The sequence below is a fragment of the Oncorhynchus tshawytscha genome, linkage group LG08 (genome assembly GCF_018296145.1).
Source record: "Oncorhynchus tshawytscha isolate Ot180627B linkage group LG08, Otsh_v2.0, whole genome shotgun sequence".
Lineage (NCBI taxonomy): Eukaryota > Metazoa > Chordata > Actinopteri > Salmoniformes > Salmonidae > Oncorhynchus > Oncorhynchus tshawytscha.
Genome location: NC_056436.1, coordinates 62781464 through 62802335, shown reverse-complemented (window position 1 = coordinate 62802335; position 20872 = coordinate 62781464). Strand labels below are relative to the sequence as shown.

Here is a 20872-nt window from a genome sequence, read left to right as displayed (position 1 = left end):
AATGCCAACCGTCACGGACGGAGGAAACCTGGCACCATCCCTACAGTGAAGCATGGTGGTGGCAGCATCATGCTGTGGGGATATTTTTCAGTGGAAGGGATTGGGAGAATAGTCAGGATTGAGGGAAAGATGAACAGAGCAAAGTACAGATAGATCATTGATGAAAACCTGCTCCAGAGTGCTCAGGACCTCACACTGGGGCGAAGGTTCACCTTTCAACAGGACAACGACCGTAAGCACACAGCTGGAGTGTCTCTGAATGTCCTTGAGTGGCCCAGACAGAGCCCGATCTTTAACCCGATCGAACATCTCTGGCGAGACCTAAAGATAGCTGTACAGCGACGCTCCCCATTCAACCTGACAGAGCTTGAGAGGATCTGCAGAGAAGAATCAGATTAAAGTCCCCAAATACAGTTGTGCTAAACTTGTAGTGTCATATCCAAGAAGACTTGAAGCTGTAATCACTGCCAAAGGTGCTTCAACAAAGTACTGAGTAATGGGTCTGAATACTTGTGTAAATGTGATATTTCCCCAAACCAAAGTGAAAATACAGAATAAAGGTAATACAGTAGGGGGAGTGTGAGGTAATACAGTAGGGGGAGTGTGAGGTAATACAGTAAGGGGAGTGCGAGGTAATACAGTTGGGGAGTGTGAGGTAATACAGTAAGGCAAGGGTGAGGTAATACAGTAGGGGGAGTGTGAGGTAATAAGGTAGGGGGAGTGAGGTAATACAGTAAGGGGAGTGTGAGGTAATACAGTAGAGGGAGTGTGAGGTAATACAGTAGGGGAGTGTGAGGTAATACAGTAGGGGAGTGTGAGGTAATACAGTAGGGGGAGTGTGAGGTAATACAGTAAGGGGAGTGTGAGGTAATACAGTAGGAGGAGTGGAGGTAATACAGTTGGGGAGTGTGAGGTAATACAGTAAGGGGAGTGCGAGGTAATACAGTTGGGGAGTGCGAGGTAATACAGTGAAGGGAGTGTGAGGTAATACAGTAGAGGGCGTGTGAGGTAATACAGTAAGGCGAGGGTGAGGTAATACAGTAAGGGGAGTGTGAGGTAATACAGTAAGGGGAGTGTGAGGTAATACAGTAGAGGGAGTGTGAGGTAATAAGGTAGGCAGAGTGTGAGGTAATACAGTAAGGGGAGTGTGAGGTAATACAGTAAGGGGAGTGTGAGGTAATAAGGTAGGCGGAGTGTGAGGTAATACAGTAAGGGGAGTGCGAGGTAATACAGTTGGGGAGTGCGAGGTAATACAGTGAAGGGAGTGTGAGGTAATACAGTAGAGGGCGTGTGAGGTAATACAGTAAGGCGAGGGTGAGGTAATACAGTAAGGGGAGTGTGAGGTAATACAGTAGAGGGAGTGTGAGGTAATAAGGTAGGCAGAGTGTGAGGTAATACAGTAAGGGGAGTGTGAGGTAATAAGGTAGGCGGAGTGTGAGGTAATACAGTAAGGGGAGTGTGAGGTAATACAGTAAGGGGAGTGTGAGGTAATACAGTAAGGGGAGTGTGAGGTAATACAGTAGGGGAGTGTGAGGTAATACAGTAGCGGGAGTGTGAGGTAATACAGTAAGGGGAGTGTGAGGTAATACAGTAAGGGGAGTGTGAGGTAATACAGTAAGGGGAGTGTGAGGTAATACAGTAGGGGAGTGTGAGGTAATACAGTGAAGGGAGTGTGAGGTAATACAGTAAGGGGAGTGTGAGGTAATACAGTAAGGGGAGTGTGAGGTAATACAGTAGGGGAGTGTGAGGTAATACAGTAGCGGGAGTGTGAGGTAATACATTAGGGGAGTGTGAGGTAATACATTAGGGGGAGTGTGAGGTAATACAGTAGGGGAGTGTGAGGTAATACAGTAGGGGAGTGTGAGGTAATACATTAGGGGAGTGTGAGGTAATACATTAGGGGAGTGTGAGGTAATACAGTAAGGGGAGTGTGAGGTAATACAGTAAGGGGAGTGTGAGGTAATACAGTAGGGGGAGTGTGAGGTAATACATTAGGGGAGTGTGAGGTAATACATTAGGGGAGTGTGAGGTAATACAGTAGGGGAGTGTGAGGTAATACAATAGGGGAGAGTGAGGTAATCCAGTATGGGGAGTGTGAGGTAATACAATAGGGGGAGTGTGAGGTAATACAGTAAGGGGAGTGTGAGGTAATCCAGTAGGGGGAGTGTGAGGTAATACAATAGGGGGAGTGTGAGGTAATACATTAGGGGGAGTGTGAGGTAATACAGTAGGGGCAGTGTGAGGTAATACAATAGGGGAGAGTGAGGTAATCCAGTAGGGGGAGTGCGAGTGCTTCTTAAATGTATTGTTTTTGTGTTCTCCACACTCTCGTCCTCACAAGAACGTGCTTGAGAATGCACTCCAAGCATGAGAGTGTGGAGCACGGTAGTATGCATATTGAGAAACACCCACAGTCTACTGGGATACCAGCAGCAGGCAGAGAAGCCCCACCACCTCTCCTCTTCTCTCTGTCAGAGAAGCCCCATCACCTCTCCTCTCCTCTATGTCAGAGAAGCTCCATCTCTCTCATCTCCTCTCTATCAGAGAAGCCCCATCTACTCTACTCTCTGTCAGAGAAGCCCAATCTCCTCTCCTCTCTGTCAGAGAAGTACATCACCTCTCCTATCCTCTCAAACAGAGAAGCCCATCACCTCTCCTCTCCCCTGTCAGAGAAGCCTCATTACCTCTCCTCTCAATCAGAGAATCCCATCATCTCTCCTCTCAATCAGAGAAGCCCATCACCTCTCCTCTCCTCTCTGTCAGAGAAGCTCCATCTCCTCCTCTCCTCTCTGTCAGAGAAGCCCATCACCTCTCCTCTCAATCAGAGAAGCTCATCGCCTCTCCTCTCCCCTCTGTCAGAGAAGCCTAATTGCCTCTCCTCTCAATCAGAGAAGCCTCATTACCTCTCCTCTCAATCAGAGAAGCCTCATTACCTCTCCTCTCAATCAGAGAAGCCTCATTACCTCTCCTCTCAATCAGAGAAGCCCATCACCTCTCATCTCAGAGAAGCTCATCACCTCTCCTCTCCTCTCTGTCAGAGAAGCTCCATCTCCTCTCCTCTCAATCAGAGAAGCCCATCACCCCTCCTCTCCTCTCTATCAGAGAAGCCCATCACCTCTCCTCTCCTCTCTGTCAGAGAAGCTCCATCTCCTCTCCTCTCAATCAGAGAAGCCCATCACCCCTCCTCTCCTCTCTATCAGAGAAGCCCATCACCTCTCCTCTCCTCTCTGTCAGAGAAGCCCATCACCTCTCCTCTCCTCTCTGTCAGAGAAGCCCATCACCTCTCCTCTCCTCTCTGTCAGAGAAGCTCCATCTCCTCTCCTCTCAATCAGAGAAGCCCATCACCTCTCCTCTCCTCTCTGTCAGAGAAGCCCATCACCTCTCCTCTACCTCTCTAACAGAAAAACTCCATCCCATCTCCTCTCCTCTCTCTCAGTGAAGCTCCATATCCTCTCCTCTCCCCTCCTCCCTGTCAGAGAAGCCCCATCACCTCTCCTCTGTCAGAGAAGCCTCATTACCTATCCTCTCCTCTCCATCAGAGAAGCCTCATTACCTCTCCTCTCAATCAGAGAAGCCTCATTACCTCTCCTCTCTGTCAGAGAAGCCCATCACCTCTCCTCTCAATCAGTAAAGCTCATCACCTCTCCTCTCCCCTCTGTCAGAGAAGCCCAATTACCTCTCCTCTCAATCAGAGAGGCCTCATTACCTCTGCTCTCAATCAGAGAAACCTCATTACCTCTCCTCACAATCAGAGAAGCCCATCACCTCTCCTCTCAATCAGAGAAGCCCATGACCTCTCCTCTCAATCAGAGAAGCCCATCGCCTCTCCTCTCTGTCAGAGAAGCTCCATCTCCTCTCCTCTCAATCAGAGAAGCCCATCACCTCTCCTCTCTGTTAGAGAAGCTCCATCTCCTCTCCTCTCAATCAGAGAAGCCCATCACCTCCTCTCCTCTCTGTCAGAGAAGCCCATCACCTCTCCTCTCTGTCAGAGAAGACCATCACTCTTTGTAAGTCATCTTCCGAAGTCATGGGTACTGTACCTGGACGGACGTCGAATTTCGTCTTGGATCTTGAGCGATCTGGCTGTGTGTGTGTGTGTGTGTGTGTGTGTGTGTGTGTGTGTGTGTGTGTGTGTGTGTGTGTGTGTGTGTGGAGAAAGAGACAGAAGCAGATGCTTGTGGGAAAAATAAGGAAATAACCATCATTCTTGTAAACTATCGCTCTGTCCTTCAGACAAAAGCTCCGTCAAGTGAACTATTTGATGTCAGTCATTCTCTTGAAGTGCTGAAAGAGTGTGTGTGTGTGTGTGTGTGTACGTGTGTGTATGTGCGTGTGTGTGTGGGTTGGAAAGTGGGCTGCAAGTGCAACAGTCATTCTACCAGTATATAACAGCCTACTGTAATTAGAAGTATTGCTGGAGTGACCTATCATTTGTTGCCATAGAGATGATCTGTTACATAATGTGCACAGTTGTGAGGTCGTTCCATATGGTCATGAATACACACACACACACGCACACACCCCCCACACACACACACACACACACACACACACACACACACACACACACACACACACACACACACACACACACTCATTACAGCAGGGAGAGAGTGGGAGTTATGCAGCCGTCTTGCACACACCAGTTTATTTAACTACTAAACACTGCCAACATTACACACCAGTTTATCTAACGACTAAACACTGCCAACATTACACACCAGTTTATCTAACGACTAAACACTGCCAACATTACACACCAGTTTATCTAACTACTAAACACTGCCAACATCACACACCAGTTTATCTAACTACTAAACACTGCCAACATCACACACCAGTTTATCTAACTACAAAACACTGCCAACATCACACACCAGTTTATCTAAGTACTAAACACTGCCAACATCACACACCAGTTTATCTAACTACTAAACACTGCCAACATCACACACCAGTTTATCTAACTACAAAACACTGCCAACATCACACACCAGTTTATCTAACTACTAAACACTGCCAACATTACACACCAGTTTATCTGACTACTAAACACTGCCAACATCACACACCAGTTTATCTAACTACAAAACACTGCCAACATCACACACCAGTTTATCTAACTACTAAACACTGCCAACATCACACACCAGTTTATCTAACTACTAAACACTGCCAACATCACACACCAGTTTATCTAACTACAAAACACTGCCAACATCACACACCAGTTTATCTAACTAGTAAACACTGCCAACATCACACACCAGTTTATCTAACTACAAAACACTGCCAACATCACACCAAGTTTATCTAACTACTAAACACTGCCAACATCACACACCAGTTTATCTAACTACAAAACACTGCCAACATCACACACCAGTTTATCTAACTACTAAACACTGCCAACATCACACACCAGTTTATCTAACTACAAAACACTGCCAACATCACACACCAGTTTATCTAACTACAAAACACTGCCAACATCACACACCAGTTTATCTAACTACAAAACACTGCCAACATCACACACCAGTTTATCTAACTACAAAACACTGCCAACACCACACTGGGGTACTAGAGAATGGTTTCATTTGAATAAAACAGTCAATATTTTTAAACTTTCACAAATCTGCTCCACAGGTGAGAAGGTAATGCTATACGATGTGTTTGTGCGTCCATCTATGAAAATATTTAGGGTAAACACACACACACACACACGTACGGACCTGCAGACATGTATGGACCTGAGAGAAACACACAGATGCATACACAGCAGACATACACACATACAATTTGAGTAGGATGTCCCCACAGCATGCAATTGCCACCACATAATCAATTAGGGGACTGCAAAGGGGGATACCTAGTCTGTTGCACGACTGAATGCATTCAACCGAAATGTGTCTTTCGCATTTTACCCAACCCCTCTGAATCAGAGAGGTGCGGGGGGCTGCCTTAATCGACATCCACGTCATCAGCGCCCGGGGAACAGTTGTTGCTTCATAACAAGAAACAATTATTCATATCTGCTGTAATGCTCGACTCAGTTTCAGGCTGACGTGTAAACAGCTTGAATTCCATTGATCATTCCAACAATTAAAGTGAGTATGGATTACCTGCCTGAAGGAAACAGAAAAACACGCAGTCCAGCTGTGTTTTGGACACACACAGAAACACACCGTTTCTGTACAGCTAACCTTGTGGACACACACAATTAAATCCCATTCATAATCCTATTTTCCCTAACCCCCAACCTGTACCCTAATCCAAAAACCTAACCTTAAACCTAAACCAAAACCTAACTCCTAACACTAACCCTTAACGTAATTCTAACCCTGAACTTAATTCTAACCTTAACCCTAAACCCCCTAGAAATAGCATTTGACCTTGTGGGGACGAACAAAATGTCCCCAGTTGGTACAACTATTCTTGCTCCCCACAAGAATAGTTAAAGACGTTCATTCACACCCAATGAAGCAAAAACACACACACAAAATAACATTCTGAAGAGGTCATCTCTTCTCTCTTTTTCCTTCCCTCTTTCACAAACATCCACACGCACACGCGCACGCACACACACACACACACACACACACACACACACACACACACACACACACACACACACACACACACACACACACACACACACACACTTGTAAAAGAGGGACCTTGGGCTCCAGACAGCCATCTCAAGGCCTGCAGGCCACGGTTTTCGCAGTGATAAATGTGCCATGTCATAGTTTTAGCATCGTCGGGGTTACCGCTGGAGACCATGACGCATAATGAAACACTCGCTTGTGTGTGTGTGTGTGTGTGTTTCATCGCCTGGCCTACATCATTGGAGGCACACATTGACCCCCATAGGGCTACCATTGTCCCAAATGGAAATTAACTTGGCTGAGTGTTTTGCCCAACAGTCTAAACCAGGTCATCTCTGTACAATAGGAGAGTTGTATTCTACTGCAAGGTCTCTCTCTCTCTCTGTCCCTCTCTGTCTCTCTCTGTCTCTCTCTGTCTCTCTCTGTCTCTCTCTGTCCCTCTCTGTCCCTCTCTGTGTCTCTCTATCCCTCTCTGTCCCTCTCTGTCTCTCTCTGTCTCCCTCTGTCTCTCTCTGTCCCTCTCTGTCCCTCTCTGTCTCTCTCTCTATCCCTCTCTGTCCCTCTCTGTCTCTCTCTGTCTCCCTCTGTCTCTCTCTGTCTCTCTCTGTCCCTCTCTGTCCCTCTCTGTCTCTCTCTGTCCCTCTCTGTCTCTCTCTGTCCCTCTCTGTCTCTCTCTGTCCCTCTCTGTCTCTCTCTGTCCCTCTCTGTCCCTCTCGGTCTCTCTCTCTCGGTCCCTCTCTGTCAATTCAATTCAATTCAAGGGCTTTATTGGCATGGGAAACATGTGTTAACATTGCCAAAGCAAGTGAGGTAGATAATCTATAAAGTGAATATATAAAGTGAAATAAACAATAAAAATTAACAGTAAACATTACACATACAGAAGTTTCAAAACAATAAAGACATTACAAATATCATATTATATATATATATACAGTGTTTTAACAATGTACAAATGGTAAAGGACACAAGATAAAATAAATAAGCATAAATATGGGTTGTATTTACAATGGTGTGTGTTCTTCACTGGTTGCCCTTTTCTCGTGGCAACAGGTCACAAATCTTGCTGCTGTGATGGCACACTGTGGAATTTTACCCAGTAGATATGGGAGTTTACCAAAATTGGATTTGTTTTCGAATTCTTTGTGGATCTGTGTAATCTGAGGGAAATATGTATCTCTAATATGGTCAATCATTGGGCAGGAGGTTAGGAAGTGCAGCTCAGTTTCCACCTCATTTTGTGGGCAGTGAGCACATAACCTGTCTTCTCTTGAGAGCCATGTCTGCCTACGGCGGCCTTTCTCAATAGCAAGGCTATGCTCACTGAGTCTGTACATAGTCAAAGCTTTCCTTAATTTTCGGTCAGTCACAGTGGTCAGGTATTCTGCCGCTGTGTACTCTCTGTGTAGGGCCAAATAGCATTCTAGTTTGCTCTGTTTTTTTGTTAATTCTTTCCAATGTGTCAATAATTATCTTTTTGTTTTCTCATGATTTGGTTGGGTCTAATTGTGCTGCTGTCCTGGGGCTCTGTAGGGTGTGTTTGTGTTTGTGAACAGAGCCCCAGGACCAGCTTGCTTAGGGGACTCTTCTCCAGGTTCATCTCTCTGTAGGTGATGGCTTTGTTGTGGAAGGTTTGGGAATCGCTTCCTTTTAGGACATATAGTCTATGGTGCTTTGAGTGTGGGTATTTGGCGCATAAGAGATTTGCATGCCCACATAAAGGCCATAGACAAGGTGAGGGTGCAAGCGCCAGTGGAGGAAATCGAGCTCAACGTGCAGGGGGCAATGAGATGCAGGCAGCAGAGGCTGGAACTAGTCATGCCATGGATGTTGGTGTAAATGAGGCTGGGACTAGTCAGTCTACAGATGGTGGTGTAGATGTGGCTGGGTCTAGTCATGTCATGGATGGTGGTGTAGATGAGGCTGGGTCTAGCCATGTTATGGATGGTGATGTTGATGAGACTGGGACTAGTCATGTTATGTTATGGATGGTGGTGTAGATGAGGCTGGGACTAGTCATGTTATGGATGATGGTGTAGATGAGGCTGGGTCTAGCCATGTTATGGATGGTGATGTTGATGAGACTGGGACTAGTCATGTTATGTTATGGATGGTGGTGTAGATGAGGCTGGGACTAGTCATGTTATGGATGATGGTGTAGATGAGGCTGTGTCTAGTCATGTTATAGATGGTGATGTAGATGAGACTGGGACTAGTCATGTTATGGATGGTGGTGTAGATGAGACTGAGACTAGTCATGTTATGGATGGTGGTGTAGATGAGACTGGGACTAGTCATGTTATGGATGGTGGTGTAGATGAGACTGGGACTAGTCATGTTATGGATGGTGATGTAGATGAGACTGGGACTAGTCAGGTTATGGATGGTGATGTAGATGAGACTGGGACTAGTCAGGTTATGGATGATGGTGTAGATGAGGCTGTGTCTAGTCAGGTTATGGATGGTGATGTAGATGAGACTGGGACTAGTCAGGTTATGGATGGTGATGTAGATGAGACTGGGACTAGTCAGGTTATGGATGATGGTGTAGATGAGGCTGTGTCTAGTCAGGTTATGGATGGTGATGTAGATGAGACTGGGACTAGTCATGTTATGGATGGTGATGTAGATGAGGCTGTGTCTAGTCAGGTTATGGATGGTGATGTAGATGAGACTGGGTCTAGTCAGGTTATGGATGGTGATGTAGATGAGACTGGGACTAGTCAGGTTATGGATGGTGATGTAGATGAGTCTGGGCCTACAGGTTATGGATGGTGATGTAGATGAGTCTGGGCCTACAGGTTATGGATGGTGATGTAGATGAGACTGGGACTAGTCAGGTTATGGATGATGGTGTAGATGAGACTGGGTCTAGTCAGGTTATGGATGGTGATGTAGATGAGGCTGTGTCTAGTCAGGTTATGGATGGTGATGTAGATGAGTCTGGGCCTACAGGTTATGGATGGTGATATAGATGAGGCTGTGTCTAGTCAGGTTATGGATGGTGATATAGATGAGTCTGGGCCTACAGGTTATGCTAGTTGATGAGGAGAGTATAGTGGGGAAGGGGAAGCGACTGGGGGGGACTGTGTCATGCAGAAGAGGAAAAAGGGGGAGAAGAAAGGAGGTGGGAAGGGAGAGGCTGGTGTGTCACAGGCACTAAAGAACCGTTGCCTGGTGCTGGGGGGGAGGCCTCGACTAGAGAGAACGGGCAGGTGGTCAGGATGGGCGATGGAGATGAGGAGGAGGAAGGTGAGTCTGAGGAAGAGGACGATGAGGAGGATTTATTTTCAATGGGTCCAGAGCTGACAGGAAAATAAGGGAGCGAGGTCAAAGAATACGGGGAAAGGGGCAAGTGTACTGAGACATGAGACAAATGTTAGTGCAGGGGTGGCAGTCCTTTATGTACCGGGTCTGTCTGTAAAAATGTTCTCCCCAAAGGAGGTGTGTAGTGGTAGACTGCTTGTAGTAAAAGCCGAAATTAACAACAGGGGTTTTGTCTTTAAATGTGTATGCCCCTAACACAGGGAGAGAGGGAACTTCTATTTGGGTATCTTAGACAGGAACTCTCACAGATAGTGCCTGAGGAGATGCTGGTGGTTGGCGGGGACTGGAACTGCACAAAGGATTTTTACAAAAGACAGAAATGGGGAGGATCCTCATTCAGGCTCAGTGGGGGATGTTAAGGGACATCCTTTAGCAGTTTGACCTGGTGGATGATTGCAGAACTAGACATCCTAACACAAGACAGTATACATGGGTGAAGGTCTTTGGAACTAGGGTGAGTGCAGCCCAACACAAGACAGTATACATGGGTGAAGGTCTTTGGAGCTAGGGTGAGTGCAGCCCAACACAAGACAGTATACATGGGTGAAGGTCTTTGGAGCTAGGGTGAGTGCAGCCCAACACAAGACAGTATACATGGGTGAAGGTGTTTAGCTTTTCAGTGGAGCCCAACACAAGAAGTATACATGGGTGAAGGTATTTGGGGCTAGGGTGAGTGCAGCCCAACACAAGACAGTATACATGGATGAAGGTATTTGGGGCTAGTGTGAGTGCAGACACAAGACAGTAACATGGGTGAAGGTGTTTGGGGCTAGGGTGAGTGGGCCCAACACAAGACAGTATACATGGGTGAAGGTATTTGTAAAGGGTGAGTGCAGCCCAACACAAGAGGTGTATACATGGATGAAGGTATTTGGGGCTAGGGTGAGTGCAGCCCAACACAAGACAGTATACATGGGTGAAGGTGTTTGGGGCTAGGGTGAGTGGAGCCCAACACAAGACAGTATACATGGGTGAAGGTATTTGGGGCTAGGGTGAGTGCAGCCCAACACAAGAAGTATACATGGATGAAGGTATTTGGGGCTAGGGTGAGTGCAGCCCAACACAAGAGTATACATGGGTGAAGGTCTTTGGGGCTAGGGGACTGCAGACACAAGACAGTATACATGGGTGAAGGTCTTTGGGGCTTGAGTGCAGCCCAACACAAGACAGTATACATGGGTGAAGGTCTTTGGGGCATTCAGCCCAACACAAGACAGTATAGATGGGGAAGGTCTTTGGGGCTAGGGTGAGTGCAGCCCAACACAAGACAGTATGACATGGGTGAAGGATTTGGGGCAGGGTAGTGCAGCCCAACACAAGACAGTATACATGGGTGAAGGTGTTTGGAGCTAGGGTGAGTGCAGCCCAACACAAGACAGTATACATGGATGAAGGTATTTGGGGCTAGGGTGAGTGCAGCCCAACACAAGACAGTATACATGGGTGAAGGTATTTGGGGCTAGGGTGAGTGCAGCCCAACACAAGACAGTATACAGGGATGAAGGTATTTGGGGCTAGGGTGAGTGCAGCCCAACACAAGACAGTATACATGGGTGAAGGTGTTTGGAGCTAGGGTGAGTGCAGCCCAACACAAGACAGTATACATGGGTGAAGGTGTTTGGAGCTAGGGTGAGTGCAGCCCAACACAAGACAGTATACATGGGTGAAGGTGTTTGGAGCTAGGGTGAGTGGAGCCCAACACAAGACAGTATACATGGGTGAAGGTCTTTGGAGCTAGATTGAGTGCAGCCCAACACAAGACAGTATACATGGGTGAAGGTCTTTGGAGCTAGGGTGAGTGCAGCCCAACACAAGACAGTATACATGGGTGAAGGTCTTTGGAGCTAGGGTGAGTGGAGCCCAACACAAGACAGTATACATGGGTGAAGGTGTTTGGAGCTAGGGTGAGTGCAGCCCAACACAAGACAGTATACATGGGTGAAGGTGTTTGGAGCTAGGGTGAGTGCAGCCCAACACAAGACAGTATACATGGGTGAAGGTATTTGGAGCTAGGGTGAGTGCAGCCCGACTGGATGGGTTTTACATGTCCAGGAATCAGAGCAATAGGCTGCTGGATGCTACTATTCTCCCGGTGGGTTTTTCGGATCACCACATAACCACGGCTCAGGTGTCTAGTTCACCAGGGCCTCGGCAGGCATCCTATTGGAAGTTTAATGTAAAGCTCTTACAAGATGACACTTTTTGCTCAGGTTTCCAGTCCCTTTGGGAAAGGTGGGGGCAGCGAAGAGAGGAGTATGAGTCTCTGAGTCAATAGTGGGATGTGGGAAAAGTCCAAATTCGGCTTTTCTGTCAACAGTATACAGCTCTCTCATCCTCAGAGGCTAGGAGAGTTTTAGGGGAACTAGAGTGTTGTATTAGTGAGATAGAGGTAGAGCTGATGGGGCAAGGCAATGTAGGCCTCCAGGCTAATTTAGCTGAATTATGTTTTTTCTAGGTTAAAGCAAAGGGAGCATTTGTAAGAGCTAGGTTCTCCATGCTCAAGGAGATGGATGCTCCAAGCTCCTCCTTATTTGGTTAGGAAAGACAGAGTGATGAAGTGCAAGGGTGGGCGGGTGACCTTTGATGGGCGGGTGACCTCTGTGGTGGGGGAGACGCGGGAGTGGACTGTGGAGTTTTATACTGAGTTGTATAGGGCAGAACTGTGTGATTCTATGTGTGCTCAGGTTTTGTTTGCAGAACTCCCTAAGCTCTCTCCGGCACTGTCGGCGGCTCTGACTCTCCTGCCCAAAAAAGGGGACTTGTGTGAACTTAAGAACTGGAGGTCTGTGGCATTGCTCTGTGCGGACTACAAGATATTTGCCAAGGTCGCTAATAGAGTGAAATCCCGTCTGGACTCAATAGTACAAAAGGACCAGGCATATTGTGTACCGGGATGCTCAATCACGGACAACTTGCTCTTAATTAGGGACATGTTGGACTTGTCAAGAGGTTCTAATGTGAACTTTGGACTGGTCGCTTTAGACCAAGAGAAGGCTTTTGATAGAGTGGACCATGAGTATCTGTTTAATGGAATGGCTGTGTTTGGGTTTGGGGAAAGGTTTTTGACCAGTGTGAAGATGTTGTATGCTGGGGCATCATGTATGGTTAAGGTGGGAGGGGGGCTCAGTAGGCCAGTCTGGGTGAGACGGGGCATTAGAACTGGGAGGGGCTGTCACAGGCAGTGGTGGCCCGGTAGAGGTGGCTCCTGTCCCAAGTGTCATATAGAGGGAGGGTGCTGATAATCAACAACCTGGTGGCATCTTCCCTGGGACAAACTGGCTTTCCTCAACCACCCCGCCGGTCTGCTCGCAGACCTGCAATGCAAGCTGGTGGACTTCTTCTGGTCGGGCCATCACTGGCTAAAGGTAGCAGTGTTGTACATGGCCGTTCATGAAGGAGGACAGGGCCTGGTGGAACTGGAGAGCAGGATGGCTGCTTTCAGGCTAAAGGCGGTGCAGAGACTGCTCTACCATGCTGATGTTGGCTGGAGGGAGCCAGCACATGCGCTGCTGAGGAGAGCTGGCGGATTAGGGTTGGACCGGCAGATGTTCCTCATGAGGCTGGAGAGGCTGAGTACAGCAGGTCTCTCAGATTTTTACTCTGCAATGCTGAGGGCCTGGCAGCTGCTAAGGCCCACACGAGAAGGGGGTGTGGAGCCTGGGCTGTGGGTGTGGGAGGAGCCTATCTTCAGCAACCCAGCCATCCCTTTAAGATCGGATCAGTCAGCCACCCTGCAGAGGCGACTGACGGCAGAGGGTTGGTTTACAAAGGCTGGGTGACCTGCGACTGCTGGGAGAGGAGGGGTGGAAAACCCCGGAACTCCTGGCACAACAAACAGGAATAAAGTCTCTTCTGCTCAAGAAATTCCTGGAGGAGGTCCAGGAGGCACTGTTTGAGCCAGTAAGGGGGGGTGTTTGACCGGCCAAAGGGGGAGGGGCCACCATGTTTCCGCCACTGCAGGTGACGGCAGAGACTGGAGACTGGCAAGGGGGTCTGGAGGTCTTGTTAGATTTTAACACGCCGAGCCTGAGGGAGTTTGGAGTGGTGGGAGGTAAAGCCCTCTACAATTTCTGCATTAAGGTACAAAACATTAGGAGCCTAACAGAGAGTATGGTGGGTTTTAGATGGAGGGGTCTCTACAATCCCCCAGTACCAAAGAGGTCAGGGAACCTCCAGTGGAGGGTTCTTCATGGAGCCCTGGCCACTAACAGCTGGTTGGCACGGGTTGAACTGGGAGTCGGGCAGGGGAGTCATTTCTGTGTTATGAGTGAAACTGTGATTCATGTGTTTTCTGTGTGAGCCAGGTTAATGCCATTAATGTCTCTATTGGAATGTCTGTGTGAGAGGTTGGGGGTGGAGTTTCGCTGTTGGGATGTTTATAATGGTGTACAAGTATTCAAATAAGGAGAAATGTGTGTTGTTGAATTTTCTGTTTGCTCAGGCAAAGTTGTCTCTTTGGCTAACAAGGAGGAACAGGGTCAAAGGTTGGGGGATAACAGACCCTTTACTATTATTTAATGGGATGGTCTCTGCGCGCCTTGGGGTGGAATTTGAGTTCTATAAAATGATAAAAAGTGTGGAGATGTTTCAGGAGATATGATGTGTCAGGGGGGTTGTCTGTATAGCTGGGGAAGATGTTTTGGATACATGGTTGTAGAAGTGATGAGGTTTTGGTTATTGTGATGTGTGGTGTTGTTTTGTATCAAGTGGTAGAGTGCAAGGTGAGTATGGTACATGTATGCAGTACAGGATATATTTAGGTGTTTTATTTTAAGGGGGGTGGAAGTGGGGAGGTTTTAATGAAATGAGAATGTTTAATTAAAGAAATACAAAAAGTCAAAAGTCTCTCTCTCTCTCAATTCAATTCAATTAAAGAGCTTTATTGACATGGGAATCATATGTTAACATTGCCAAAGTAAGTGAAGTACATAATAAACAAAAGTGAAATAAACAATAAACATTAACAGTCACCACTACACTGACAAAAGTTCCAAAATAATAAAGCTGCATAGCCTGTCTTCTCTTGAGGGCCATGTCTGCCTATGGTGGCCTTTCTCAATAGCAAGGCTATGCTCACTGAGTCTGTACATAGTCAACGCTTTCCTTAAGTTTGGGTCAGTCACAGTGGTCAGGTATTCTGCCACTGTGTACTCTCTGTTTAGGACCAAATAGCATTCTAGTTTGCTCAGGTCTTTTGTTAATTCTTTCCAATGTATATTATTTTTGTCTTCCTGAGATTTACTGTCAGGGCCCAGGTCTGACAGAATCTGTGCAGAAGATCTATGTGCTACTGTAGGCCCTCCTTGGTTGGGAACAGAAGCACCAGATCATCAGCCAACAGTAGACATTTGACTTCAGATTCTAGTAGGGTTAGGCCGGGTGCTGTAGACTGTTCTAGTGCCCTTGCCAATTTGTTGATATGTATGTTAAAGAGAGTGGGGCTTAAGCTGCACCCCTGTCTCGCCCCCGGTCCCTGTGGAAAGAAATGTTTTTTTTTGTTGCCAATTTTAATCGCACACTTGTTGTTTCTGTAAATGGATTTTATAATGTTGTATGTTTTCCCCCAACATGACTCTTCATCTTTTCTAGAATCAACAAAGCAGTAGAAGACTTTGTTTTGTTTTGTTTATTTGTCAATTAGGGTGTGCAGGGTAAATACGTGGTCTGTCATATGGTAATTTGGTAAAAAGCCAATTTGACATTTGCTCACTACATTGTTTTCGCAGAGGAAATGTACGAGTCTGCTGTTAATGACAATGCAGAGGATTTTCCCAAGGTTGTGGTTGACGCATATCCCGCGTTAGTTATTGGGGTCAAATTTGTCTCCACTTTTGTGAATTGGGGTTATCAGTCCTTGGATCCAAATATTTGGGAAGATGCCAGAGCTGAGGATGATGCCAAAGAGTTTAAATATAGCCAATTGGAATTTGTGGTCTGTATATTTTATTATTTCATTTAGGATACCACCACATGCCTTTTTGGATTGGAGGGTTTGTATTTTGTCCTGTAGTTCATTCAATGTAATTGCAGAATCCAGTGGGATCTGGTCGTCTTTAATAGTTGATTCTAAGATTTGTATTTGATCATGTATTTGCTGTTTGTTATTTGTTATAGAGCCAACAATATTGGAGAAGTGGTTTACCCATACATCTCCATTTTGGATAGATATCATTTCGTGTTGTTGTTTGTTTCGAGTTTTCCAATTTTCCCAGAAGTGATTCGAATCGATGGATTCTTCAATTACATAGAGCTGATTTCTGACATGCTGTTCTTTCTTTTTCCGTAGTGTATTTCTGTATTGTTTTAGTGATTCACCATAGTGAAGGCGTAGACTCAGGTTTTCTGGGTCTCTAAGTTTTCGGTTGAATAGGAAATTGTCGAGAAGGGATTGAATTTGTTGCCTAATTGTTTTTTGGTCAATTTTCACACTACTTCCATCTATAGTATTTCTTAATATTACTCAGTTCCTTTGGCTTTGATGCCTCATGATTGAGTATTGCTCTGTTTAAGTAGACTGTGATTTTGCTGTGGTCTGATAGGGGTGTCAGTGGGCTGACTGTGAATGCTCTAAGAGACTCTGGGTTGAGGTCAGTGATAAAGTAGTCCACAGTACTACTGCCAAGAAATGAGCTATAGGTGTACCTACCATAGGAGTCCCATCAAAGCCTACCATTGACTATGTACATACCCAGCGTGCGACAGAGCTGCAGGAGTTGTGACCTGTTTTTGTTGGTTATGTTGTCATAGTTGTGCCTAGGGAGGCATATGTGGGAGGGAATGCTGTCACCTCCAGGCAAGTGTTAGTCGCCCTGTGTGCTGAAGGTGTCAGGTTCTTGTCCAGTTCTGGCATTTAGGTCACCAGAGACTAGTACATGTCCCTGAGCCTGGAAATTGTTGATCTCTCCCTCCAGGATGGAGAAGCTGTCATCGTTAAAGTATGGGGATTCTATTGGGGGGATATAGGTAGCACCCATGAGGACATGTTTCTCTGTTTAAATAATTTTCAGATGTAAAATGTTCCTTTTTTGACTAATTTAAAAGAGTGGGTTAGGTCTGCTCTACACAACATTAGCATACCCGTTGAGTCTTTTCCCTGTTTCACACCTGGTAGTTTGGTGGATGGGACTACCAGCTCTCTGTAACCTAGGGGGCAACCAGTCGGTCCGTCTCCTCTATACCATGTTTCTTGTAGGATGACAATATCTGTATTTACAATTTCTTTGGTGATGTCCGGGTTCCTGCTCTTTAGGCCAAAGGCAGATGACCTCAGGCCTTGTATATTCCAGGATGAGATAGTAGAAGCTTTGTGTTCCATAGTGTCTAGTGTTATTTTTTTGTGGTTTAGGCCCAGTCCATCACATTAGATGTGAGCAGAGCATGTTGAGCATCTGATACCTCTTAGGTCACAGGACGGGGCTTGGGTGGTTGTAATTAGTGGGGGTTGTGCCTGTAGCTCTGCTCACGGCCTGGGCATATGTCCTGCTGTCATGTTGAGGTCCTTGCCGTAGGGGCGGAAGAGGTGGGCAGAAGAGGCATAGGTCTGATATGGGGGAGACTATATAGGGTGTGGCCAGGGTTTGCTTGGGGTGGTCTTATCTGGTTGGGGTGATTCTGTGGTCTGCGTGTAGGTCCTCTTGGTGTAGGTTCTCTTGGTGCAGGTAATTCGGGAGGGTGTCTTGCAGGTCTGGGAGGGTGTCTCGCTGGTCTGGGCGGGGTGTCCGTTCCTCTGTTGCTCCTGTGTGAGGTGCTGGGTCTACAGTTGAGGGTGACGTCCTTCAGGGTCCTGGCAAAAGTTAGGATTGCTGCTTTGTAGAGGTGGAACTGGTTGTAAAGGGTGTTCAAGTCCAGAGTGGAGTGGTGGGGCAGGTAGACATTAGGTTTTGAGGTACAGTCTTGTGAAATGCTTGCATTCACCCACTGTATGGTGGCAGGGGGAAAGTATTTTCATGGTAGCAGGGTGGAGATAACCACTTGTGCGTTGGTAAAGTGGAAGAAGCTTTTTCCATCACTACCTTGAGTGCTGTTGTCACTCTTTCCTGCTGGGCCCTCAGGTCATTTGTGCCCGTGTGAATTATGATGTGGCTGGGGGACACAAGTTTGTCCTCTGACAACAGCTCCAGGGCAACCCATCTGGACCAGAGGAGCCACCTTTGTTGAAAAAGCTGTTATCCTCTTGAATGCATTTCAACACCATTTAGTCAATGAGGAGCACAATCTCTGGTTTTTGTGTGTCCTCAGTGGATGTGTGCAACTGGGGGGTTGTCAGGAGGGCTATTGGGGGAGCTGACAGGAGGGCTGTTCACCCAACTCAATCACAAGTTTGACACAACAGTGCTTGTAGGAGGGGTGGGGTAAGTTGAGTTGGTGGGTCCTGTGTTGTCTGTCCCATTGTGGTGTTGAGGTTGTGGTCCGGGTCTGATGTGGGCTGTTCTGCTGGCTTCTCTGGGGGATTGTCCTGCTCTCTGTCACACCTCAGCTTTCTCACCTCTTCATTCAGTGCCATGTGTGCCTCTTTAAGTTCTCTCACCTCAGTCCGTAGAGCAGACAGCTCTCTCAGACGTCCATCTCCACCTTCTGCCCTCCGGGTCTTGTTGGAGGGGTGTTGTTGTGCTGGTCTGTTTTGTGGGTTTGTTCTGTCTGGGTCTCACACCCGCCAAAACTAAGGAGATGATTGGGACTGGACTTCCTGATGGGCCCCCCCCCAGGTGGAACAGTAGTGGGTAACAACAGTTCTCCACCCCAGACAAACTGATCCTCAACACAGGGGCCCCGTGAGGAAGGCGCAGTAGCGCCTCTTGAGCCCTCAGGAGGCTGAAACTCCCTGTTCACCAAAAGCACGACTGCGTGGCCATGCATGCCAATCATCAAGTTTTGCGGACGACACTACAGTGGTACGATTTATTACCAACAACGACGAGACGGCCTCCAGAGGGAGGAGGTGCACAACGCATCACCGGGGCAGTGTAGTGTCAGGAAAACACCTCACACTCAACATCAACAAAACAAAAGATGATTGTGGACTTCAGGAAACAGCAGCCTGTTCACCCCCTCATCCACATCGATGGGACAGTAGTGGGAGAGAGACTGTAAAACAGCTTCTATCTAAGTTCCTCAGATTGTTAAACAGCCACCACAACATTGAGTGGCCACCCACACAGACAGTGTGGTGACACCGACTCTACTCCAGCCACTTTAACCTCAGAATTGAGGCTGATGTAAATATATCACTTGTCACTTTAAACAATGCTACTTATATAATGTTACTTACCCAGATGTTCATCTCATAGCATCCTGTTGATACTGTACAATAGATGTATCACTAGCCACTTTAACTATGCCACTTGGTTTACAGGCTTATCTCATATGTAGTGAGGTCTGCACAACGCATCATCTACTGCAATCTTACCTGCCCTCCAGGACATCACACATTCACCACCCGATGTCACATAAGGCCATAAAGATCATAAGGACAGTACAACCAATTGTTAGCCATTGCCTGTTCATTACTGCATTATCAACCAGAAGCACGCATTTCAGTACAGGTGCATTAACATCTGCTAACCATGTGTATGTGACAAATAAAATTTGATTTGATTTGATTTGATCTCAAGGCCATCAGACTGTTTAACAGCCACCACTAACATTGAGTGGCTGCTGCCAACACACTGACTCAACTCCAGCCACTTTAATAATGGGAATTGATGGAAATTGATGTAAAATATATCACTAGCCACTTTAAACAATGCTACTTAATACTGTACTCTATATCATCTACTGCATCTTTATGTAATAAATGTATCACTAGCCACTTTAAACTATGCCCCTTTGTTTACATACCCTACATTACTCATATCATATGTATATACTGTACTCTATACCATCTACTGCATCTTGCCTATGCCGTACTCTACCATCACTCATTCATATATCTTTATGTCCATATTCTTTATCCCTTTACACTTGTGTGTATAATGTAGTAGTTTTGGAATTGTTAGGTTAGATTACTCATTGGTTATTACTGCATTGTCGGAACTAGAAGCAGAAGCATTTCGCTACACTCGCATTAACATCTGCTAACCATGTGTATGTGACAAATACATTTGATTTGATTTGATTTGATTGTTGGGCTCAATAGTTTTCACACATCTGACCTCACACTTCAGTGCTAATAGAAGGTGCCACCGGGTCTGTTCTATCCTAGCTGTTTGGTAGCTCAGTATACTCACTTTTTGGCCTCAGAAGTAGGTTCAGACTGTTGGACGGTATTTCCAGGTTCCTCTGTGTTTTTTCTGCAGCTTTTGGGTTGTTAGAAGTGTTTTCTTGATAGTCCTTGGTAGTAACAATCTATTCAGGTAATTCTGTCCAAAATCAAGGTTTTAGGTATGGGATTTTGATTTGGATTGAAGGCTTTAATGTTGAGGTTAGTATGTAATGTTGAGGTTAGTATGTAATGTTGAGGTTAGTAGCCCTCTCTCTCTCTCCAGCTCTTAAAGAAAGAGTAGTGTCTTAAAGTCTTGTTCCATAACATATTATTCAGGCTCCCTCTCTCTCTATGTATTGTGATGATCAATAGAATAAAATGAAGATTCCACTATGTGATTCCACTGTGTGGAGATTCTTTATCACATGAACCTACCAGAGGAGACAGAGGGTGGTAACCTAGTGGAACCAGTGGCTGGTTGTTAATGAAGTTAATTAATTTCATTAATGAAGTTACACAAGTGGTGTTGAGAGTGAGGAAGAAATTCAGCCATCTGCCTCCATCCCTGCTCCCATCTATCCTCATAGCAACCATTCCCATCTAACCATCCCACACACACAAACCTGTATGCCCCCCCTCTCACACACACACATCATAGTGTCTGGTCTTACCCTGGTCGATTGGCTTGACAGGACCCCAGCTTTTGAAGTAGTCATCCTGAGAGAAAAGCACA

General features: G+C 46.4%; 1 protein-coding gene across 3 annotated transcripts in view; it reads right to left on the bottom strand.

Annotated features, from left to right (window-relative positions):
- Window positions 1-20872, bottom strand: part of LOC112257081 (testican-1-like) — a 391345-nt gene that overhangs the window by 164454 nt on the left and 206019 nt on the right. For all 3 annotated transcript variants that reach the window (XM_042325759.1, XM_042325758.1, XM_042325757.1), the window contains one exon: window positions 20811-20856. In XM_042325759.1, the coding sequence (XP_042181693.1) occupies window positions 20811-20856 (46 nt within the window). The remainder of the gene's footprint in view (window positions 1-20810; window positions 20857-20872) is intronic.